Raw genomic sequence first — 26,143 nt, 5'->3', positions numbered from 1 at the left:
ACTGGGTGGAGGCTGAGAGGCTATTCTGTAATCTCAGGCAAAAAGCTGGAAGAGATGAGGCTGCAGAAGGCAGGGACAGACTACCAAAGCCCATGGAGACTTTTATTTTGGGGGGGCCTCACTGCATGTCATGAAGGATCTTAGTTCCCTTATCAGGGGTTGAACCTGTGCCCTCGGCAGGACTGAGATTGGAGTCCTGACCACTGAACCGCCAGGGAATTCCCCACTGTAGGACTTTTAAAGTTCTGGTTTCTATCTCAATGAGTATGGAAAGTTATTGAATTATTTTAAATAACAGACTGACAGAAACTGCGATGATATAATGCTAACTGTGGAGCAGAATTTGAAGGTAGCAACATTGGAAGGAAGACTTTTACAATAATTGAAATAATCTAAGTGAACTATGTTACAGTTTGAATTGTAACTAATGGCCATATAGTATTTGTTAGGTCATGCTATAATATGTATGATATGTATTTCTCATGGATTCATTCATGGAAAATTTCTGTGTGTGTTTTCACCCTCATTTGTTAATAGGTAAAGAACGTGAGGTTGAGTAACTTGCCATGATCACGTAAGCGGGTGAACTGAGATTGGAAAACCCTGGTGTAAACACTCTTCCATAATACCTCATCGACAAGAGGGACAGAGAGAAGAAAAATTATATTGAGGAAGTAGAACTGACTGGAAGTGATGACCACTAGTTTGGAGGGTAAGGTTTGTCCTTGGTGCCTAGGCTTCTTGTTAGCATTTCTGTGTTAAGTGATGGTTCATTCATCTCTACAGGGAATAGAAGACAGCTGGGTGATGGATTCAGGCTAGCGCATGTATAGTGACCAAATCTGATACTGTATTGTGCAAACTTGGCACCTTTATAGTGAAAGGGGGCATGGATCAGAGGGGAGGGCAGATAACCTTGTAAACTGGGACAAATCCAGCCACACTGGGGTACATGGTCACATTAGACGCGTGCAAGTGGATATTTCTGTGAGAAAGAGAGATGAACATTGCAAAGAAGGCAACAGAGGTCTGAAACTTGCCAGACACAGCTGGATTTGTGATTTATACACTGTCAATGTATAGTGGGTGGTGGAAAACCATGATAGTGAAGGAGACAGCTCAAGAGATCCTGTTGAAGGAGATAAGGAGAAAATTAAGGACCAAATTCTAGTGAACGAGAAGTAAGGAATAGGTAGGTAACAATACAGAATTTCCAACTACAATCTAAATACAAAATTACACCTGGCTACTGTTTATTATTTAACCCTTCCCACCCAAGTTAGTTACATTTACACTTCAGAGGGCCACAATATTTAATAAAGTGGCTATTTATGCAGGATGACTTTAACTGATTAGCTAATTAAAAAATGAGAACAAAAGCCTGTATGCATCCATGTTGATTTATTTGAGATTAACAGTTATCTTGCTACAGAAAGCAAAAAAAGCATAATCTCAAATATAATTAGAATGAACATTCATACACTGAAGCGTCACAATAATATAAGGTGCCCCTAGGATACCTGGTGGGCTTCCCCGGTGACTCAGCGGTAAAGAATCCATTTGCACTGCCCAAGCCACAGGAGACACAGGTTCGATCCCTGAATCAGGAAGATCCCCTGGAGGAAGGCATGGCAACCCACTCCAGTATTCTTGCCTAAGAATCCCCATGGACAGAGGAGCCTGGTGGGGTCCAGTTCATAGGTTTGCAAAGGGTCAGACACGACTGAAATGACTTAGTATGTATGTACAGGATACCTGGTAACAAAATCATTTGGTCTCAAATTCAAGGTTACTCACTATCCAAAGTAAAGGTCCAATAAAGAAGATAACTACATTTACACTAAGGAAATCTAAAAAATACTAACTTGGGTTGGGTACACTGAATCCAGTGGTTGCATGCAGAATAATTCCAGATACACATGAGAAGTTCTTTATTCTGGACGATGCAGTTACAGCAAGAACATAATTACTGTTGAATATATATATATAAAATACTGAGACGTGTCTGTAGTCTCTAGAATTTTCTGCATTATTCAAAGTCTCAGGCATTTTCAGTGACATTTTTGACTCAAGGCAATATTTCACTTGCCTCCTGGCTTCAGCTTCTGTTCTCCTCTTAAGATAAAACTGGTACTCATGTTTTCTCTCAGAGACAGATAAAAGCAGAGTGGACTCTAGATCTCAGATCTTGGGACTCCTGAATCATTGATTTTATGTCATATCAGGTGTCACTATGTGTTCAAGAAATACAAACTAAGTTCAAAAGTCCTTCTAACAAAAGATAATCACAAAGACAGATTTTCCAGGGCATATTTTAAAATTTTGCATATAAAGTACTCTAAGAAGTATTTTTCTTTCTCTTTTTAATTTTTTATATTAGATGGTGTCTTGATTTATCTAGCCTACATTTCCCTTTCATTAGTATATCTAATCCAGAGACGGCAATGGCAACCCACCCCAGTACTCTTGCCTGGAAAATCCCATGGACAGAGGAGCCTGAGGACTTATGCGTTTCACTTTCATGCATTGGAGAAGGAAATGGCAACCCACTCCAGTATTCTTGCCTGGAGAATCCCAGGGACAGGGGAGCCTGCCGTCTACGGGGTCGCACAGAGTTGGACACGATTGAAGCGACGCAGCAGCAGCAGCAGCAGCAGTATATCTAATCAAATTTGATTTTGTTTCCTTTTTCTTATGTTTTAACTCTCTGGCTCTTAATATCAAAATTATTCTACCATAGAAGCATCAGTGAAAGATGTTGGGCTTCTTATAGCTAAATAGCCTTGAACATTGCTTAGTATAGAATATCAGATTTTCGTTTGTGACATTCAGGAATCCAACATGAAATGAATGAATTTAAGTTCTTTTTATATTCCCATGAGAAGTGATCACACACACACACACACACACACACACACACACACACACAGAGTTAAAGTTGGAGAGAAGATCAAATAAAATCACAGCACTGGAGGAAAACTCTGTCCCTGGTTGCCTGTCAGTAGACACTACTTTTTTCTGTCCCATAAATACCCATCACCACTACAAAGCTATTGTACTGGGCTATTGCACTCAACACTTACTATTGACAATAGCTGTGGGCAAAATAGAAGCCATGGCAGCTTGCTGAGGAAGCAGCTGAATTGAGTCCAGCAGGCGCGCCGGGTACATCCCTTCTGTAAGAGTCATCTGACTGGCAGCTTGTAGCCTTGAGTCAAAATCCACCACAAAGGCAATTAGCTCTTCACCCTCAGAGATGGCCTTCGTAGTCGTGCACCAAAGCTGACCCCCTATTAAGAAAAAAAAAAGGAAGAGAAAGATAGAATTGACATAGAATGCTCCAGCCTGCTGTCCATTGGATTGATGTCAATCACACCTTCTCATGTTTTTCACATCAGTTTCTACTGGGTGGAGTGTTGGATCAAGACAACAGCTGCCCTCCTCTTCCCTTTGTTCACTTAAAACAATAAAACAGCCAGTTATTTTACCAGCGACATGGGTTTATAACAGCAAAGAACTGCAATTCAGGACAGGCAACTATGGCAAACCACATGAAAGTCTGGTAAAACAAAAGAGAGGAAACTTTTTATAGAGAAGGGGAAGTTGGAGAGCTTTGATAAACCAAAAGTCCATTGGAAACCGGAAGTTTGAAATATAGTGGCTTTTCATTGGCTGAGCTGTTGTCAGGTGATGAGAAACGCTTTCTTCCTCTAGCTGAGCGGCATTAGTGTCACTTCCTGATGGAGATACAAAGTCCATCTCTTCCTGTTGGGCTCTGTATTGAAGTTAAGTGGTACTTGCCAGCTCCTGCATCTGACTTCCCTACTCCATTTTAGTGAGGTTTCCTTTTATGAATTTTCATACCTCCTGTGTGGAAAATTATATTTCTGGCATTAAATGTACTGTTCAGTGATCAACATCCATTCCCTGTAGAGAATACTAAGGACCAAGTATAGACATAATCTGTACAGAGTTTTGTCAAAACGTTGACAACTTTTTGCCTTCTGGTGCTTGACTTAATCATGAACCGTGCTATTACATGGTATATACTGCCTAAGAACAAGCATGGTAGGGACCCAACCACAAAATGTATTCCAAGTGAGCCTTTGAAGTTACTTTTCCTGTACCTTACTCCTCTTTTTCTCTCTTTCCCAGACACTGATATATCAGATACTGATACTGGATATATATATATGTGTGTGTGTGTGTGTGTGTATTTATATATATATATGATACCTAAAACTACAAAGCAAGTAAACAAAGTTCCTAAAATTTAGAAAGTTTAAATGAAATTCCAGTTAGTTTTGTTCTCTGCATAAGTCTGCTTCCATTTTTTTTTTTCCGGAGGGGCGGATGCTAAGTGATCTTTATTTTTATAATATTTCTTATAATACAGCTTCTTTATCTCCCTTTACCCTGACTGAACTTCCTGAAAAGAAGATACACCAAAGATCCTTTTCAAAAAGGCTTATTTAAATAAAGATTTGTTTAAATGAAAAGAACCCTTTCTTCAAACACTAAGATAGACTCTGGCTCGGCGCTTCAAATGATCACGTGTGGTGCATTAAAAAGAAAATTAACTATGCAAGTACATCTTCTAATGTATTGGAATGCGATAGCAAATGCTCATTTATTTAACATGTTTAGACAGGCAAAGCACTTATATTTCGTTATCTACACTCTCAGGCCTAGATACGTATCCTATACAGTTATGCCTGAAATAATATGGCATAGTTGATATGTTATAAAGCTTTTTTTCTCATTGTGTATATATTGCAAGGCTATATATTGTACTCATTAAGCAAGCAAAAATTGTATCCATTCTGATAAGTAATATTGCTCTGTTTATCTTTCAGAGTAACTGCCTTTTCAACTGCACTTCATTTTTTCCACCCTCAAAGAGATCATAGTTTTTAAACAACTTGTGGTAAAAATTGGGTGGAAAAGATAACAACAGCATATGATACGGCACAGTTGACTAGAAGATTCAGGACATCATTTTAGAGAGACCTGGGACAGTTAATTAAAGCAGCCGATTAAATGTTAAAGGCAAGCAAAGAAGACACCATTTGTGACAGTATATTTGTGAAAAAATAAAGCTAAAATTACCGACCTCACATTTATGTGAACATTTCCAAGGAAAACACATTTACTAAAGGACTAGAAAACAACCACTTTTTTTTTTTCCACTCTGGCTCTAACATATCTGAAAGAATACAAATTTGCCAAAGTTGTAAAACAGATTCACTTTGGTATTGATTGACTGATTTACAAATGTAGAAGCTGAATGGCATCTTCATGGAATCCGATGATGGAATTCGTGGAAAATGCTAAGTTGGTGCTGTTTCTGCCGGTGACACCTTTTTCACCTGGGAGGCTTCTGCATTTGGTTGTTCTGCCTTCTCTGATGTGCATACAGATCCAAACTACTCATGGCTCTAGACAAGATAATCATCTGCACCTTATCTTTCCTCTGGGAAACCGCTTATTAAGTGAGTCCGTGTAATAGAGAGGTGGGGAGGGCAGAGGCAGGCACTGCAGTTGAGCCTCTTAGCCTGGTCTTTTGGAGTCACGGGATTTCAGCGTTGAACTGCGTAACTTATATTACCGGTAATAGTTTCCCATTTTTGATAAATTTATATTGTTGGTAAATCTAGCTATGGCTATATTTTACAAAGGAAAAGTTGTGAATTCAGGTACCCAGGAGAAATCAATAGTTTAGAGAAGGTAGCACTCAGCTTATCTTTATCACAGCAGTGAGCTCCATAGCGAGATGACTCTGAATACGTTGGCTCAAACTTTGAACTCAAAAGATCCAGTCAATAAAATAAAATTCACAAATTATTAAGTGCAAGAGGGAGGAGATATATGTATACCTATAGCTGATTCACATTGTTGGACAGCAGAAATCAACACAACATTGTAAAGCAATTATCTTCCAATTAAAAAAAAAAAGAAAGAAACGTAGAAAAACTTCTCCAAAAAATAAACAAAAAATCATTTTTCTACATTATTAGGCAGCCTGGCAGCGGTAATATATATGTTTTTGGACATGTTCAGTAATGTTTCATATTTTATTGTCTTTGCCATTTTATATTATGGTTTCATCAGAGCATGTCATTTTAAAAGGCTAAATTGGACTGAGAATGTACTTTGCAGGTTTGATGAGAAAGTCAGCTATTTTAGGATTTAGTCTTTCAAATGAATCATTCAGTTCAGTATTCACTGAACTCCCCACTGTGTGCCAGGCTGGGTGCTTTGGCTTCACACACAACTTACATACAAACTGAATGTACACATATAAACGAATCATAATAGTACATGCTGGTGTCATGCCCTGGTGCTAAAGAAAATGTGAGAGAGGTGAATAGCTGAGACTTCTTGGGGGAGTCAGGCAAGGCACCCAAGATGACTTTTTTCTTTTCTTTTTTTTAATTAACTCAGGAAGAATAGAGGTAAGCTAGCTGAAGTGTGTTGGGGGGACCTGGCATCATTTCTGGCAGAGAAAGGTACATGGGTGTGAGGGCAGGGTCACAGAAGAGCCTCTGCTGCTGCTGCTAAGTCGCCAGTCGTGTCCGACTCTGTGCGACCCCATGGACGGCAGCACGCCAGGCTCCCCCGTCCCTGGGATTCGCCAGGCAAGAACACTGGAGTGGGTTGCCATTTCCTTCTCCAATGCATGAAAGTGAAAAGTGCTCAGGGGCTGGCAAACCTGCAGGTTGGAGCCTGAGGGAGGAAACAGGTGGATTATGGGAAGTGTCGTGCCGGAACCAGCCTGTTCCGGATCACAGGGTGGGATGTTCTGTTTTGTGTGCTGTTGATGTCAAGTTGGTAACTTGATACTAGCCGCTGTGAGAGCTGTAGCATTTGCTGTCAGAATTGGAAACATGACAAATCAGGGCTTCCGCCCACAAAAAAATTTAGAAGAGGGTGAGACAGTTGTGATGTAACATAAAAACAGTTGTGTCTGGCTCATGGTGGGGAGATGGTGTGCACTTTTTTTTTTTTTCAGTGAATGAATGAACAAATTTTTGACCTGAGCTTTTCCCCCTCAGAATATAGATCTGAGGGTCACGAGGAGAAGAAACTGAAGGGGTAGCAAATGTTACCTCAAGGCTGTTAGGAGGCTGTTTTACTTAGTTCAATTGTAAGAAGTGTAAATTGTGAGGTAGAAGACGGCCAGTTTCCAGAGACATGGCTGAGAGAGGACTGGGGTGATTTCGTGAGATGGACAAGAAAAAGGAAACTGTTGAACATGACACAGAGGTTTCTGGTTTGGGAAACCAGATGATGGTAATCCCATTAGCAACATAGTAAAACTGGTATATTAACAAGTAGTATTATGTAGACAATAACATACCATTGGTATGAATTAGGAATCGTTTCTTTGGGCCTGATAGACTAGGTAGTTGATGTATTTCTCTTCTATTTTAATCCTATTGAGTATTCTGAGGTGAATGACAGTATCCTCATTTAAGAGCTGAAAAAATTGAAGCTTGGAGAGGTTAACTCACTTTCTCAAAGCTATCTCGCTTTGCAGAACCGTGATTTAGATTTCTGTCCGTCCACCTCCATAGCCCAAGTGTGCACGTGTGTGCGTGTGTGTTGTATGTATGTGTGGATGTGTATTGATGGAGATGAAATTCGGCTTTGAAATGGTAGAGTTTGAGGTACCTGAGTGGCTTTTTGGCGGATGTATCCAGGAGGCAACTGGACCTAGGGGAAGAATAATGCTAGAGAAAAAAAAATAATTTGGAAGTCATCAACACATTCTAAATAACTATGGGTGTTCTTTGAATTGGTGGGGTAATATACATGAAAAGAAAAAGAATGAAGATTGAAACTTGGAGAATCTAAACATTTAAGATGTGGGTAGAAGACAGGCAATTATTTAAAGACATAGAAAACATATATTTGGAAAGGTGAGAGGGAACCAAAAAAATAGTATCACAAAAGCCAAGGGTTGGTTCTTGGAAAGAGCTTGGACAAATTTTTTAGATGATGAGTTTAGAGCATACAACTTGAGGAAGCCACTTATATGGAGAGATATCCCAAGTACTGTAACATAGTTTTATTGATTCAAATAAAATATTCTAAGTGTGACTGCTAGTGAAGATATAATCCCATCTGAGGAAGTATGAACACTGGAACCAGACTCCTGGTGTGCAAGTCTTGGCTCTGCCACTTGCTAACTCTGTGACTTTGAACTTGTCACCTAAGCATTCTATCAGTTTCCTCAAAATTAAAAATGGAAATGATGATAATAATACTGAACTCAAGGTATTATCATGAGGATTAAATAAGGTAGTACAGGTGGAAGCTTAAGAACAGCACCTGCCATCAGTTCAGTTCAGTTAAGTCGCTCAGTCGTATCTGATTCTTTGTGATCCCATGGACTGCAGCCAGGCTTCCCTGTCCAACACCAACTCCCAGAGCTTACTCAAACTCATGTCCATTGGGTCGGTTATGCCATCCAACCATCTCATCCTCTGTCATCCCCTTCTCCTCCCACCTTCAATCTTTCCCAGTATCAGGGTCTTTTCCAAAGAGTCAGTTCTTCACATCAGGTGGCCAAAGTATTGGAGTTTCAGTTTCAGCATCAGTCCTTCTGATGAATATTCAGGACTGATTTCCTTTAGGATGGATTGGCTGGATATCCTTGCAGTCCAAAGGACTCTCAAGAGTCTTCTCCAACACCACAGTTCAAAAGCATCTGTTCTTTGGTGCTCAGCTTTCTTTATAGTCCAACTCTCACATCCATACATGACTACTGGAAAAACCATAGCTCTGACTAAAAGGACTTTTGTTGGCAAAGTAATGTCTCTGCTTTTTAATATGCTGTTTAGGTTGGTCATAGCTTTTCAGTAAGTGCTGTATAATTGTTAACCATTATTCCTTTTGGTTTGGTTTGGGTGGGTCTGTTTTTCTCATTTCTCACTGCCCTGCTAAGTCCAAGAAAAGAAATCTCACAGGAAAGAAAACACAAACCTATGAATTCAGTGAGTACATGTGTCTGTGCTTCATGGGAGAAAACTAACTCATTTCAGAAAAAAAGATTAAGGCTGCATCATTTATGGATCACATACCATATCTTGAGCAGTTAGAAACTAACATAGTTTCTAGCAATCTACATGGGGCCAAGGAGACAGGAGAACCAGTTTCCTACCCTACTGTTTTTAGAGCTAGGTAAATACAGCCAACTCTCATTTAGAATTCAATGGAGGGCAGTAGTATTCATCTTGATTAGGAAACAATCTAAGTGCATAAAAATGATAAATCATGTTGATATTTAGGTTTTTTGATGTCTTTACTGATTGCCCTCATGTTCAATGGAAACAAATCACAGAGTATTATTTGGTTTTAAAATGAGACCACCGCTACCAAAACATAAACAAGAACACACAAAGAAAACAAACCAAAACCCCCAAACAAACAAACAAAACCCCAGAAAACAAGCACTGGCAAGGATGTAGAGAAATTAGAACCCTTGTGCACTAGTGGTGGGGGTTTAAAATGGGAGAACCACCCTGGAAAAGAGTATGACAGTTCCTCAAAAAATCGAAAATAAAATTACCTATGATCCAGCACTTATACTTCTGGGTAAATACTCAAAAGAATTGAACACCGGGTCTCAAAGAGATATTTGCACACCCATGTTCAAAGCAGCATTATTAAAAATACCTAAAACATGGAAGCAACCCACTGTTCACTGACAGAAGAACGGATAAGCAAAATGTAGTGTATACATGCAGTGGAATATTATTCAGCCTTTAAAAAGCTGACAATGCTAAAACATAGATGAGCCTTGAGGAACTTGTTATAAATAAAAGAAGACAACCCCAAAAGGACAAATACTGTAGGATTCCACTGATACGAGGTACTCAGGGTATGCAAAGACAGAGACACAAAGTAGGATGGTGGTTGCCAGGGGCTAAGGCAGCAGGAGTGAGAAACTATTGTTTAATAGGCAAAGAGTCCCTTGGACAGCAAGGAGATCAAACCAACATCTGCAGCTGAAGCTCCAATACTTTGGCCACCTGATGTGAAGAGCCGACTCACTGGAAGAGATCCTGATGCTGGGAAAGATTGAAGGCAAAAGGAGAAGGGGGCAGCAGAGGAGGAGATGGTTAAATAGCATCACAAATTCAATGGACATGAATTTGAGCAAACTCTGGGAGATACTGAAGGACAAAGGAGCCTGACATGGCCATAGTCCATGGGGTCGCATAGAGTCAGACACGACTTAGCAACTGAACAACAACAACAGCAAAGGCCAAACAAGAGTGAGGCCTTCTTCCCTCAGTTTTCCTAATGAAGCTACTTTAACTACTGGTGGCACAGTGGTAAAGGATCCGCTTGACAACGCAGGAGACACGAGAGGCCTGGGTTCGATCTCTGGGTCAGGAAGATCCCCTGGAAGAGGGCAAGGCTACCCACTCCAGTATTCTTGTCTGGAGAATCAAATGGACAGAGGGGCCTGGAGGGTTATGGTCCATAGGGTCACAAAGAGTTGGACACAACTGAGCGGCAGCAACTGACAGCTAAGACTAGCAGAATGAAGTTTCTACTGACACGCAGCTTACTTTCTTTGACCACATTAACTATTTTCATTTGAATGAACTTTAGATGCTTGTTAGATCTGAAACTTCTGAGTGTCTCAGCTCCTGGTGACTTTGTTGATTTGGATTTCTGTCTGTGTTTAGTGTTCCTCTCAACTTTCTATGGATGTGAAATTTAAGGAATCTAAACAGATGTTTTCTGTAGCTTTCAAATACGGTGGTATGTTTAATGTCTCCAGATTTAAACCAAGAGGGTTTTCTACATACTAATCTACATGAATGGTATATTGATATAAACACCAATAAAATTATGTAAAAGTGTTGGGCTTCCCAGGTGGCTCAGTGGTAAAGATTCTGCCTGCCAACTCAGGAGCCACAGGAGAGGCAGGTTGGATCCCTGGGTCAGGAAGATCTCCTGGAGGAGGAAATGGCAACCCGTTCCAGCATTTTTACTGGGATAATCCCATGGACAGAGGAGCCTGGCGGGCTACTATCCATGGGGTTACAAAGAGTTGGACACGATTGAGCAACTCAGCATGCATGTAAGTTGGGTGCAGGTATGGAAATATCATATATGTTTACTTGATAAAATTTTTACAACTTTCTTTTCACAGTAATTCAAGAATAAATGATCCTGGTCTAAGGGGTTATATGCTAATAATGAGGTATTGCTTGCACCCAAAATCACTGAAAATTTATTTGTCCTCAGTAGAAAAATGAACTAGAAAGAGTGCTTGACTTGTGGGTGAGAAAATTTAGTTCTAGTCCTGACTTTATTAGTTATTGTGTGGTCTGGTAGAAGCCCTTTAGCCATATCTATACCATGACAGTCTTTAGCTAGGTACCCCTAAATTATTATCATCAAGTTGTGAGCAACTTGTTATGCTTCTGTGACCAAAGTGCTAATAATAGGAATAATCACATATATATTAAGTGGTTTCTATGTGTTCTGCACTGACACTGTGCTTTGCATCCATCATCTTAATTTCTCCCGAGAAAGCAGTTAGGTGACTTTTGTTTATTCCCATTTTACTGTGGGATCATGAAGCTAGAATTTTACATAAGCTGTTGAAGAGCACACAGCTAGAGGGGATGTGGAAGAAAAGGAGATATGGGAGATGGGATTTTGAACAAGGCAGTTGGGCTCTAGATTCTGGATGAAATGCTAGGTGTCACAAGTCACAGTGCTATCTGATGTTCACTTGTACCTTACCTTGACTATTCAGAATCACTGATATCTCTGAATCAGAACTAAGATAGCTCATGCTCTTACCAGGTGGTGCGAGTGGTAAAAAAACTCGCCTGATGATGTGGCAGACATGAGACATAGGTTCAATCCCTGGATCGGAAAGATCCCTTGGAGGAGGGCACAGCAAACCACTCCAGTATTCTTGCCTGGAGAACCCCATGGACAGAGGAGCCCAGTGGGCTATAGTCCATGGGGTCGCAGAGTCGGACACGACTGAAGTGACTTAGCATGCACATCAAGATTTACACGGTGAAGGCAATGACACCCCACTCCAATACTCTTGCCTGGAAAATCCCATGGATGGAGGAGCCTGGTGGGCTGCAGTCCATGGGGTCGCTAAGAGTCGGACACGACTGAGTGACTTCACTTTCACTTTTCACTTTCATCCACTGGAGAAGGAAATGGCAACCCCCTCCAGTGTTCTTGCCTGGAGAATCCCAGGGATGGGGGAGCCTGGTAGGCTGCACGGAGTCAGATACGACTGAAGTGACTTAGCAGCAGCAGCAGCAGCAAGACATAGCTTTAAAATGTATAACCACAATATGGAGAATAATGTTCATCTTTGTGATGTGGAAGTAATGCCAGGTTATCTTCTATCATAACAAAGAGCTTACACTTAGTACTAACTATTTGCTGAGTGCTAGTGTAAATATTTCACACCTATTAAATATGGATATAGCATTTGCCCAAGTTGAGTTGGATACTAAAAGACATCAAAATTCTTTATAACCATGACTGCACAGTACATTTACCTGGGAACTCTTCATCAACACTGGTTCCTGGGTTCTGCCCCAGATCAATCAAATCAGAATCACTAGGAGTGAGGTCCGGCTTCATTATTTTTCAGAAGCTCCCTGAAAGGCTTCCTATGTTTCTAGAGTTAAGGATCACTGGCATAAGGGTAAACTATTCACAGTTTGTACAGAGTAGAAAGAGTGGAACTCTAGGAACAAAAAAGTCTCTCTTGATAATCAAATATTTCATAGACTTGTTCAAACAGTTCAATAGAGAGATGTCTACTCTGAAACTCAGAAAATGACAACTGAAAATAGCTTTGAATAATATTTGAAAAATATGGGCATGATGAGTGAAAAGGTATAGAAAAGTGGATAAAGAAGGTAATGACTTTGTATCACCCTTCAACTGCATAAACCAGTTAGGAATTTAGTTAATTTGTGAATTGTATTCAGCTTTACAATGTTTAACTCTATTATTTGGAAGCTGTGTAACTTATTATTAGAAATGATTAATAACATTGCAAAGGAAAAAAAAAAAACTGAAAGATCATATCATGCAAACCAGAACAACAACAACAAAAAATCAGATTCCTACTGCCTGGGCATGAAGTCTTTATCAAATGACATCAGGCACTAAAGCAGCTGATACCTTCCTTGATTCTACCAAATGGAAAGATTATTTTAGGATCTCTGCTTGCCTCTAGTGCTGCAAACGCAGTCACTCTCCCCAGTCTCCACACCCACACACCACTCCCTTCACAAATAAAGGGCAAATACATTCGAGGTTCCACAGAAAGTAATAACTACCCAGACCTTGATGTTCTTGAAAAACCATGTACTCACTGTTCTAAGTAATGTTTATGATCAAAGTTCTTGTACAAACAGATACGGTTCCTAACAGGAAGCTTATAAATTCTTCTCATAATTGCTGTCAAAGCTGCAGTAAAGTGTACTACAAGTTTTGATAATAAAGAATAAAGTCACAGTTCAAACTCGATTATATTTTGGAAATTCACGCTCCTCTTCCTAGAAGCGGTGGCCTTAAATATCTCGCCATCCTGCCAAATTTTTCACTTGCACTTTTTATTATTTATGAAATCAGTGTCTGCACAATGTCAGGCAGACCTCTGCTGATAAACTCTAATTAAGATTAAGACAAGCCTTTTGGAAAGGATCCCATCATTAGCAAACATGATAAACACAAAAATACTCCCTACTTGTCAACCAGGAGCAATTCAGTAACCTAACACTATTATCTGTTGCTAGGTTACAGAGCTGACAAAGCTTCAATTATATTGTTCAACCATACCTATAGAGTTCTGTATAAGCAAAATGTATCCAGTATAAAAGCATTTAACTTCGTCCATGCTCTCTGCAATTCATGCTTCCTTACAATGGTAAAACTCAGGTTAATAATTACATAGCATGCTGAAAAATCTTTTCCATGTGTTATGTCTATACATGTATCTTTCTAATTTATCTGTGTGATTGATAGACACTTGCTTTGTAAAAATAAGGAAATGCAAGCAATGTGAAGCTGTAAACCTGAGCACAACTACATCTGGGCTCATCAAGATATGGACCTAAGCTTAGCATGAAAATATACAGCAAATTGAACCAATTAAATCACATTTAGATTCTGTATTAATATTAGTCTGCCTCAGTATGTATAAGGATAAGGAGCCTCAAGCAATTAGATAGAGATGCCAGTTTAGAACTTTATTTTGAGCTTAAAAAAACCCCAAACCCACACACACTCACCTAACAATACACAAGGAAATCAGTGGTTTTCAATACTAATTTATTCTAATGGATTTTCTAAGGATATTTTAAAAGTTGAAGTTGGTAACTTTTACTACACAGCATTAAGTCATTAAAGCTTACTTCTCTTTATTGGACTGGGAACACTAAGGGGAAAAATCAATGAAACAGTCTCCAAAAATACAGACATCTGACAGGGGAAAAAACAAAGAAAAACTCATGTATGTAAAAAGAGAAAGTCTATGTGAATCAGACCTTTGAAATTTTTTACTGTGGGTGATTTTGTGTGTGTGTGTGTGTGTGATTTTCATGGAAATTTAGAGAAAAGGTAATTACACATAAATGAACCAGCATTTTAAAATAGCTTTGGTGTAAAATATATACTAAATTCCTACAGCATTTGATTCCTTAAGATGTACAGTGATATTTCCACATTAACCTAAAAGTCTGTTTCCTTCATGTGTGTGAAATACAAGAAGAAGGTGGTCAAGTGATCAGAGTTCAATTAAGAAAGATTATATATTGCTCTATAGAGTAAACCTGGAGAAGGCAATGGCACCCCACTCCAGTACTCTTGCCTGGAAAATCCCATGGACGGAGGAGCCTGGTAGGCTGCAGTCCATGGGGTCTCGAAGAGTCAGACACGACTGAGCATCTTCACTTTGACTTTTCACTTTCATGATTGGAGAAGGAAATGGCAACCCACTCCAGTGTTTTTGCCTGGAGAATCCCTCCCATGGATGGAGGAGCCTGGTGGGCTGCCGTCTAGGGGGTCGCACAGAGTCGGACATGACTGAAGTGACTTAGCAGCAGCAGCAGCATAGAGTAAACCATGATCCTCTTTAGGCATACTAGCATAAATCCATTCTCTGGGGGAATAAATGGGCTGTTGAACACACACACACACACACACACACACAGACATTGTTTGTAGAAGCAGAAGAAACAAGGATACTTGTTTGTCCATTAACTTCTTTTTTACCTAAATAATTTGAAAATCCAACATGATGCCCACTTATGAAATTTAGTCTTGTCACAACTAGGAAGGGATTGGGCAGAATAATTCCTCCAAAGCTAAATAATTGTCCCATTTCAACATCGCAGGTGTTACCTAGATCTCAAGGTAGGGACATTCACACAGCACATATATCTATATGTAGCCAGGATGTTTAATACCAATTTTATAATGAATTCTAATCCAATACTGTTGAAATTCTTGACAGTGGAGTAGTGCAAGGTACAGAACTTATAAATTATGTGTGCCCCTTCTTTGCAAACCGCTGTGGAGGTTTCTTTGTGCATTGGCAAATACAGTAGGAATATGAGGTATTGTGTGGGTCCTCCTGCACAGCACCTGATAAAAGAATAAAGAGCTGTGACATATTCTTAAAACAATAGAGGAATTAAAGGGAAACAATGGGCCAGCTGCTTCATTAATACAATCAAAAGGGAGCCCAGCACAGAGGAGTCCAGATAATTAAGCACCACTCTTTTAGACCTCCTTTCTAGAATAAAATTGCTTTAAAATGCATTAACTACTTCATAGTTGTTAGATAGATCTCTGCACTTGTTTATTTAGAGTTGATTAATGCCTTTTTTCCGTATGCAGCAACATGCCAAGTCATCGTCTACAATAGTTTTTGAATAAAATAGAGTGAGGATAATTGATAAAGATCTGAACCATACACAGCAATAAATCAAAAGCATTTTGCAAAAGGTCTTTCCTGTTTTTAAATAATCTTTAACATTTTTCATTTGTACTTATAGGCAATGCAGGGCGTTTGGGGGCATTTAACTTTCCCATGCTGGCTTTCCCGACATCTTTTTATAGAACATCCTAGCAGTTCCTGAGAGAAGGAGGCAAAAATCAGACTTGACCAGCAACTCTAGAGTGTGCCTTTGGTTCGGGGGGTGCCAAAGAGAAGGGATTTTGCTTTTAATTCTTCTTTGCCTTTTGCAACCAAGAGGGATGGACACATGGCAGAATCACTTGCCAAACGCACGATTCATCCTTCATTAACTTGATTATAGAAAACAAAGAAACCAACTTTTTATGCGCTTTATATTAAAACACAATTTACAATTTAAGATAGCAGGGCTTTTCATTCTTCAGCCTTTCCTGTGATGTCAGTAGAACATTTAATTGCTTAAGAACTGGCAAATTGGGAACGGAATAGTGTGCTGAATGTTGACGTGAGAATAAAACTTCACACTCTGCTTTTCTCCCAAATATTTTTAAGTAGGCTTATGTCAACCCAACATTAAAATTACAAACTTTACTGAGTGATGTGGTCAGTTTAAGTAAGATTTACTCTCTTCTGTGATTTTAGGATCTTAATTGAGAATCTCAGATACAATTAGAAAGAAGAAGGCAGGGAGATAAATGAATAGACGTACTTAACGGTATTTCTGAGATTGAGAAGAAAGATTTTTGCTTTTACACATATGTTATATATGATTTAAAATTTATCAGCTGGAGTCATATTTCCAAAGACTTCCCTGGATTATGTCAATATTTTAGAGGATATGAAATATCTAATTCCAGCTATGAAACCTGATTCTGACTTCAGGAGCTAGTTTCCAATTAGCTTGATAAGTTTTGCTTGTCAATCAGGAAATAAAAACATACAAATTAATAGTCGGTGCGAACAAAAATGACTATTTTGTACTGTGCAAGTTGCTTCAGTCATGTCTGACTCTTTGCTACCCCATGGACTATAACCCACCAGGCTTCTCTGTCCATGGGATTCTCCAGGCAAGAATACTGGAGTAGTTTTGTTTCAATGAAGCCCCAAATTTACTTTGTTAGTGTGAGAGTAAATTAGATAGACATGAGTTTGTTCATTGGCTTAAGATCAAGTGACTCTTTTCAAGGATATATCTTTGAACATCTCAGTTTTATAAACCGTGTCCTTACAAAATGCCAACAAACTGATAAATACTGTATTGGGAATGTGTTACTGCAGGCTTCCCCGGCGGCTCAGTGGTAAAGAATCTGCCTGCCAATGCAGGAGATATAGGTTCGATCCTTGAGTCAGGAAGATCCCCTGAAGAAAGAAATGGCAACACACTCCAATATCCTGGCCTGGGAAATCCCATGGACAGAAGAGCCTGGCAGGCTATAGTTCCTGGGGTCACAAAAGAGTCAGCCATGACCTAGTGACTTAATAACAACCACAATGCATTATGCAAAAATGCTACATTGAAAGCACCCTCTTTCAGCAAGTATTTTGGAAGTGGGCTTAAGAACGTCATCTGTGAATTGTCATTTTAAATATTATATGCTGTATTATTTAGCATAAATTCAACAGATAACATTGGTTTGACAGAACTCAGAATTAAGAAACATGAACACCCTCATTAATCGAGAGGGATTATCTGTGTGACAAATAGGAAATATTATCATCCCATTTTATAGTCAATGAAATCAAAGCCAGCCTGTTAAACAAGTGTGTTTCCTAAACTACCCTCCTATCAGAGTGCATTCCCTGGCCCAAACTTGTAATAGATCCCCACCAGGTCTTTTGGCTCATGGTGTGTACTCTCCCAACAGAACTTCTATTTTTTTCCGTAAGAAAATGTTGCCCACTGAAATACTTGCTTACCTTTCCCTTTGAAGAAGCACAGGAAGTCCCTTTCAGAAAAGTAAACCGTGTTTCTGTGATCAGTTCCAGGTTTCAGCTGAAGCGTGTAGGTGCAGAAAGTTTTGCTTAGTTAGTAAGAAGGCACTCAGCATTGCCTTGGGGGCTTCCCAGGTGGCGCTAGTGGTGAAGAACCCACCTGCCAATGCAGGAAACAGAAGAGACGTGGGTTCGATTCCTGGGTCGGGAAGATCCCCTGGAGGAGGGCATGGCAGTCCACTCCAGGATTCTTGTCCAGAGAATCCCATGGACAGAGAAGCCTGGCAGGCTACAGTCCATAGGGTCACAAAGAGTCAGACAGGACCGAAGCAACTTAGCACAGTACACAGTGCTGCCTAGAACATCTTCTGAACTCACATGTTGAAGGTCATGAAACTCAGGTACCCTATTTGAGGTTTTAGGCAAGGAGGTGTGATGTTTTTATGGGATTTCAGCAGGAAAAGATTTGCTCATGGAATCTTTTCAGCATCCCTGGGCTTTGTGCTCTAGTCTAAGGTGGACGGTGCCCTGATTTTGCAGGAGCTTGCCATGGTGCCATGAGGTGGCTATCAGACTGTCTGGCTGCCTGACCATCAAGATTTTAAACAACTAGCCCACAGGTGACATTACACCCCAAAGGCAATCTGTCAAGATTCCACCTGCTGTTGATAAACTGATTACAAAGCTGCTTAAGACTCTGCTTGTAAACAAAAGCATTTATCAACTAATAATTTGCAATAAACTGATGTAACTCCCAGCTGAGCCCCTAACTGTAATTGTCTTTACCATCTGCCTATTAAAACACCATTCTTCATCAGCAATCAGGAGCAGAAGGAAGTAAATCTCCACCAAAATACACAACTTGCGAGTTTATGAATAATCTGAGCGCGTACTGCACTTTCATTACGACTCCTGTGTTGGGGAGGCTTAATTTTCATTCTTGCCTTGCCTGGGAATGCTCAGAAATTAGGTGGAGGAGAAAAAAAAAAAAGAGCGGAGGGGAAAGAAAATGAAACATTGTGCCTACTGCTTTGCAGAGGAATAAATTATACAAGTTCATCACGGGAAGCTGTTTTTAATTTCTTTCTTTCCTCCTTCCAAAGCTCTGTGCAATGTCCATTGCGGTTTCTTGATGAAAGCCCCCAGCACCAGGCTGGGAAGGAACCTCTCTATTCCTTTTTCAGCTTGTCCATTTCCATTATACTGCCTTTTTTTTTTAAATTCTAAGAGGCTCATTAAACTTCTCTAGGGAGTCAGTTTAAAAGTATAGACTCCTCGGAAAGGGTGTTGTGGGGCTGCAAGGCCAGGTAGACGAAGGGGCAGAAGAGACCAGGGGCTGGCAGAGGCCCTGCGTTTGCAACCCTCTGTCTATATCACGGATGGAGGGCTTCCCTGTTCTAGGACCGCAAGCGCGGTCCTTAAGCAGCTTTGTAATCAGTTTATCAACAGCAGGTGGAATCTTGACAGATTGCCTTTGGGGTGTAATGTCACCTGTGGGCTAGTTGTTTAAAATCTTGATGGTCAGGCAGCCAGACAGTCTGATAGCCACCTCATGGCACCATGGCAAGCTCCTGCAAAATCAGGGCACAGTCCACCTTAGACTAGAGCACAAAGCCCAGGGATGCTGAAAAGATTCCATGAGCAAAGGGAGGCTTTGCCCAAAGTCTCCTCCCAGAAGATGGTTTTCAATACAGTGGGTCTGAATGGTCAAAAACTCCTTGTTCTCAGCCATACATCTTCACGTATCCATTCTCCCCCAAACTCCCCTCCCATCCATGCTGCCACATAACATTGAGCAGAGTTCCAAGTGCTATACAGTAGCTTATCCATTTGAAATACAGAAGTGTGTACATGTCCATCCTCAACTCCCTAATTGCTGTTCACCCGAAACTATCACAACATTGATTGTTAATCAGCTATTCTCCAATACAAAATAAAAGTTTAAAACAAAAACAAAGCCCCTCCTTGTTTTTAGAAGAAACCCTGTCCCTCAGGTGCTGACCAGATGCATCCACAGAAGGAAGAAACTAGGAAAAGGGGTTAAATTCCTTTTGCATTGTGTTTTTCTGGAAACCTCTCTCTGAACAGACAAAATCATTCCATGCCTGCTCAAAGTTTATTAACTTTTAAGTATGTTTATTCTAATTTTCTCTTAAGAATATATCATTTATTAAAAATAAAGACACACACACAAGCTGTCCTCATGTTGCTATTTTTTAAAATTACACACACACACTACACTTTTTCATCTTTTTGCTGTCCAGAGGATGTTCCTTTTCAAAAAATTATTCCTTTATAGAGAACATGTTATTTCTCATTAAGAATTCAATAAATCTACTGATAAGCTATTTATTATTATGTGCAATGACCAACTCCTGTTATTAAGGTTCAAATTCTGGGGATAACAATTCGTGGCAGGTTTTTTTTATTATAACATAATTTAAAATAATGTTTATATTTTTATTTCATTTTTCTAAGAGATTTTCTGTAATTATTTTTCTTTACAATCTACTGTTAAATGTAACAGAACTAATAATTGCTTTCATAGGAACAATGGAAATGGCTGCTCATATAGCTGGGTTAGGAGCTATATGGTCAGAAGACAAGGTTTATGGCAAACAGTGAATCTAATTTTCTACATGGGTTATGGAGGACCTGAAATGCTGGCAAAAGTGCGTGTTTACTATGTTTCTTTGAATTTCAGAGACATCAAGTATTAGAACAAAAATTCAACATGTATTTTAAATAACGCAAAAATCTTCAAAGACACTGTGAAGTAGAATTCCTTCTAGAAGTACTATATTTCCTCCTTGTCCTACCTTTGAGACGTTTATCAAGATACTGAGATTCTCTGGACATAGAACTTTTTAAATTAATAAATATTATATAGAGTAAGAGGAAGGGAGAAGGCAATGGCACCCCACTCCAGTCCTCTTGCTTGGAAAATCCCATGGATGGAGGAGCCTGGTGGGCTGCAGTCCATGGGGTCACAAACAGTCGGACACGACTGAGCGACTTCACTTTCACTTTTCAGTTTCACACACTGGAGAAGGCAATGGCACCCCACTCCAGTGTTCTTGCCTGGAGAATCCCAGGGACGGGGGAGCCTGGTGGGCTGCCATCTATGGGGTCACACAGAGTCAGACACGACTGAAGTGACTTAGCAGCAGCAGCAGCAGAGTAAGAGGGAAGGTGTTTATGTTAACTTGCAAGGAGGAGGGCATGGCAACCCAGTTCAGTATTCTTGCCTAGAGAATCCCAGGGACAGAAGAGCCTGGCAGGCTGGAGTCCACAGGGTCGCACAGAGTCGGAAACAACTGAAGCAACTTAGCACACATGCACATAATGTCTTACAAAATGAACAAAAACACTATAAAAAAATTCAACGTCTAATTCGATGTTAAAGATGACTAAGATTAAACTTTTATGTTCATTAACTGCTTCCATATATACAGAAAGAAATGGTGCTATAGTGTTTGATTTGTTTTAAAATTTGTTGATTTTTTGCACTAATTGGATGTGTTCATATCATGATTTAAGTGAAACTAGAAAACCTTTATAGTTATTACTTCTAGGCCTAAAATGTTCATGATGGTCTCTTCTAAGATATGGAAACTCAGCTTATTTGAAGTGTTGCTGGATCTTTATCCTAACGCAAATTTTTGAATTATTATATAACGGATTACAATAGGGTGCTTTCATGTGAAATGAGGATTATTTATACTGCATGGATACTCTTTGATTTTCTTCACAAATCTCTATTTTGAGGTATGTGTACCTGGTCTCCATTTGCACTCAGTTTTGGTAAGAAAATAGTTTTACCAGCAGATGGCGCTCGGTGCATTCTAAGAGCCCAACCTGAAGAAAATATGGGCTTTATTTAATTCTATTTTGTCCTACATGTGAAGTTGCTACACCAGGCTTTATAATCTCCAAAGATTTCTGTTAATTGACTAAACAAGTCTGTGATAATTTATATACTGTCTGATGTCCATCTAAATGGCACTGAATTCAACTCATGAGCTTGTGTCAAGATAAGAAAACATAAAATTTTAAGTTTCCCCCACGAAACGGGAAAAGAACCCGTGTTCCTGAAGAATAAGTATAATGTGAACCCATCAAATGAATGTTCTGTTTAAAAGAAGACAACTGTCATTTCCATGCTCTTTTAGCTCCTGACTTTCTTAAACAAAGCACACGAAGCACTTATTATTGCATGAGTTTATAATCTGCAGTCATGGATGTTTTAAAGAACTTCTATAACTCTTTGAATATTTAATAATTAGGGAGACACATATAGTGCCTTGAATGTTGTGGGGAATTATGTGTTTGTGCTAAGAAAGAAAAAAAAAACCAGCTTCGAATGATAAAGGTAATTATATGTGTAAAAATAAATTGCTTACATACTAAGTCATGTGCAACTCTTTGTGAGCGACCCTGTGGACTGTAGCCTGCCAGGCTCCTATGTCCATGACATTTTCTAGGCACAAATATTGGAGTAGGTTGCCATATCCTTCTCTAGGGGATCTCCCCCACCCGGGGATCGAGCCTGTACTGCCTGCACTGGTAGGTAGATTCTTTACCACTAGCGCCACCTAAAAGTCCCCAGAAAACTAAATACACCCTCTAGAAGGTCTGTCTGAAATCACGTCCTTCTGTTTTTCTTCTCCTTTTCTCTTGCCTGCCTTCTCCTCCTCCAACTGGGAGAAAACTCTGCTCTGAACTTTAAAACCTCAATTCTTAAGTTACCATTACTTAGCAGTAATAATTAACAGTATTTTGTTTCCTCTAGTGACAAAGAGTGTAAGGAATTTTACCTGAGTGTCTTCATAAATTCCTTCTATGCTCACCTTTTCCTACATCTTGCTATCTTTCTATCATTGAGGGCTTTTCTTGATTTTAACTTAGCCTTCCACATGGCAAAGATACCCATGGTCACACAACATTCTCAATCCTTGTCATTATTAAGTGGAAATCTTGGATCAGAGGCCCAATTAAAGAGCTGCTTTACACTGAGGCTTGAACTCTAAAGACTTTTTCAACTGTTTAATTCCTAGGCAAAATCCCACTAAACTGAGTGAAGAGTGGGTTTGAAATCCTCAGTGGGGCTGCCTAATAAACAATATATTGCATCCTACCATCATCTGCAAGACCTGCTTAAAGCATGTGTTTTTAGAATTTGTACATCTAGCTACCACATAGGGGCTTTCCGGGTGGCTCAGTGGTAAAGAATCCACCTGCAATGCCGGAGACATGGGTTCAATTCCTGGGTCAGGAAGATCCCCTGGAGAAGGAAAGGGCAACCCACTCCAGTATTCTTGCCTGGGAAAACCCATGGACAGAGGAGCCTGGAAGGCTACATACAGCCCATGGGGTTGCACAGAGCTGGACACAACTGAGTGACTAAACAATGCCAACAGCAAGAAGCTTCTGTATAATCTTATTGCCATTGAAGAATGTTTAGCATTTCTTACAAATTATATTAGCATTAAGAAAATTCAGAAATTAAAAACAAGTGCTCAGTCAATATAATAGCATATCGAATAATTTCAAAGGAAGAAATGGGGCTACACATCACTGCAACTCCACAAACAGAAAAGGAGTTGTGGCTCTGCCCAGGGCTTTGAAAATCCATCTTTCAAGGTCGGCCCTTGACAGTCGAGTTAGGAAGGGCAGCATGGAAGGCAGGGTGGCCTCCTGCCAAGGCTGTTGCAGACGAGTGGGTGATCGTAGGGGAATGAACTGCAAAATCACAAATTTTTGCTTGTGTGATGATAAAACCAGAGCCAAATGATTTCTCTAAGACTGTATGGCCTTCTGTTCCATTTTCATTGTGCAGCTTGGAATGATAAATTTTATTGTGCATTAATTTGCAGAAAAGGGTCAATGCTTTGTTCAAGAGTGCTATCAATTGTTTTCAGCAAAGTTAATAATAAAATACATTGTCTTTATCCCCAAATGGGTGCAAATATCCTCAGACTAGTGTCATCTGGAGATAGAAAAATGTACTGTTATCACTGCCTTTAAGAATAAAGGGGAAAAAAGTCTTGATTCTCAGTGTTTCACTGATCCTTCTTGGTTGGACTCTGTTGTGACAGGATGTGGTAAAATACACTCATGCAGGAGAAGGGGACAACAGAGGATGAGATGGTTGGATGGCATCACCGACTCGATGGACATGAGTTTGAGCAAGCTCCGGGAGTTGGTGATGGACAGGGAGGCCTGGCCTGCTGCAGTCCATGCAGTTGCAAAAGTTGACACATCTGAGCGACTGAACTGAACTCATGTTTTATATCACATTTTATTGATTACCTTTAGGTATGAGCCTCAATCAAGTAAAGGAAAAAAACAAGGAGGAGTCAGTGGGGGGGATACTTTTCTTGGAGGCTGTCCTCAGCACTGCACACACATCAGGCACTGACATCAGGGTGTGGTTTAGGGCAGGGAAAAGCGACAGAATATCATACTCAAGCGTGCAGTTCATTAAGAAGTTCATCAGAAAAATGGACTTGAATGACGTCCAAGCTGTTACATCTATCTGTATTTCGCTTTATCAATGTCTGGGCTTCACAGGTGGCACGGTGGTAAAGAATCCACTTGCCAGTGCAGGAGACATAAGAGCTATGGGTGTGAACCCTCAGTTGGGAAGATCTCTTGGAGCAGGAAATGTCAACCCACCCCAGTGTTCTTGTCTAGAGAATTTCATGGACAGAGGAGTCTGGCGGGCTACATTCCCTAGGTCTCAGAGTCAGACACAGCTGAGTGACTGGGTACACATACACCAATGCCCAGGTGAAAAACACATTTCACTCTTAATTATTTGCATTACCCAGAGGCCAGGAGTAAGCAAAGGAGGGAGTCCAAGAGTGATTGAAAATGGGCTCCGAGATGAAGGGTATGGAGATGGGTCTTTGCTTTATGACTTTCTGAGCTGAGTGCTATTTGCTTAAATTCACCACAGCACCCATGTCTCTGAGTCACACCGTCTTTATCATCTGAGTGAGTTTATTTATTTTTTTAATGTTATTTTGATTGCTTTACTACTGCAGTTGGTCTTGAAATTTTGGGGCTTTGTGATTTAATGGTTTAGAGTAGCCAAGATATCATTCAGATATTATGTTGGAAAATGGAAAAGTTAACTAAGGTTAACTTGAGGTAATAAAGTATCCTCTATGGTCTAGCTATGAATTGGAGAGCCTAACTGAAACTACAGCTCATTGTTTATCATTTCTTAAACATTAAGTGTGTGATCTCAGTTTTACTTATAAGAACAGAAAGATCCTTGGAAATGAGGTGCTATTTTAATAGGAGTTGGACATACATTTTTGAGCAGAAAGTCACATAGCTCTGGTTGGTGTCCAGCTACCTTCCTTGAGATCAAATCCAATATCTTCTTTTCCCTCGTGTTTGTTTTTGTAAGCATTTGTAAGTTTGAAGACCTTCTGTATGGGTAGTATAGCAGTCTGCATGGCTCATCTCTCTGGTCATCCTACACAGAATTGTGTTGCAGTTAATAGCATGAGGAAACTGCTATAGGGCCCTTGGGAGGGAATCCCTGATCCTGGTACCTAGAAGATGATTGAAGTAAATCTGGTAGAATTCTTCAAATCCCTGATGTAATTCTTTGCAATATTTTCATGAACCACTCTTTCAGCTCTAAATTTACTAGATCAAGGGTAGTTAAAAGACCAACCTTCTATCTAGTCTACCTAAAGCCTGATAAAAATTGAAATATAAACAGAAAATGAAGGTGGAATTTTGGGAGGAAAAAAAAAGAAGCAAACTTTCCCCCCGCCCCCCCCAATAAATTTTTCTTAACATAAGCAAGGAAGGCACAGCAGATTAAGTTATCTTTCTTTATATCTCTATTAAGATGAAAGTAAAAGAAGGAGATAAATTGTTGAAGTTATGACATTTTTTTTCTGTACACAAAGGGTCCAACAGAATAATCTAGTTGAAGTATTCAGTAGAGCCAAAATTTTAGGGAGTGGAAGATTGCTAAAGAAGGAACTGAAAACGTCAAGACAGGATATAATTAAGACTTTAAAAGGATTTCAACAGAGGTAGGGTCAGGCTAAGGACAAATGGTGGTAATGTTTTATAAGCAGTGATAAGAGGGAAAGACAGGCAAAGGAAATACAGTATAAAAATAAGAGCTCAAGATGAAGACTCATTTTTAGATTTTAGTCTTTGAGAACCAACAAAGGCCTGACATAC

At 39.8% G+C, this 26,143-nt stretch overlaps 1 protein-coding gene across 1 annotated transcript in view; it reads right to left on the bottom strand.

The window, feature by feature from the left end:
• Positions 1 to 26,143, bottom strand: part of LOC120860698 (zinc finger protein ZFPM2) — a 523,309-nt gene that overhangs the window by 7,601 nt on the left and 489,565 nt on the right. Inside the window, exon 6 of the mRNA XM_040236456.1 lies at positions 3,084 to 3,290. Coding sequence (XP_040092390.1) covers positions 3,084 to 3,290 — 207 coding nt within the window. The remainder of the gene's footprint in view (positions 1 to 3,083; positions 3,291 to 26,143) is intronic.

The sequence above is a fragment of the Oryx dammah genome, unplaced genomic scaffold (genome assembly GCF_014754425.2).
Source record: "Oryx dammah isolate SB20612 unplaced genomic scaffold, SCBI_Odam_1.1 HiC_scaffold_11163, whole genome shotgun sequence".
NCBI lineage: Eukaryota > Metazoa > Chordata > Mammalia > Artiodactyla > Bovidae > Oryx > Oryx dammah.
Note: the sequence above shows the minus strand (reverse complement) of the source record. Positions and strands in the feature narration are given on the sequence as shown.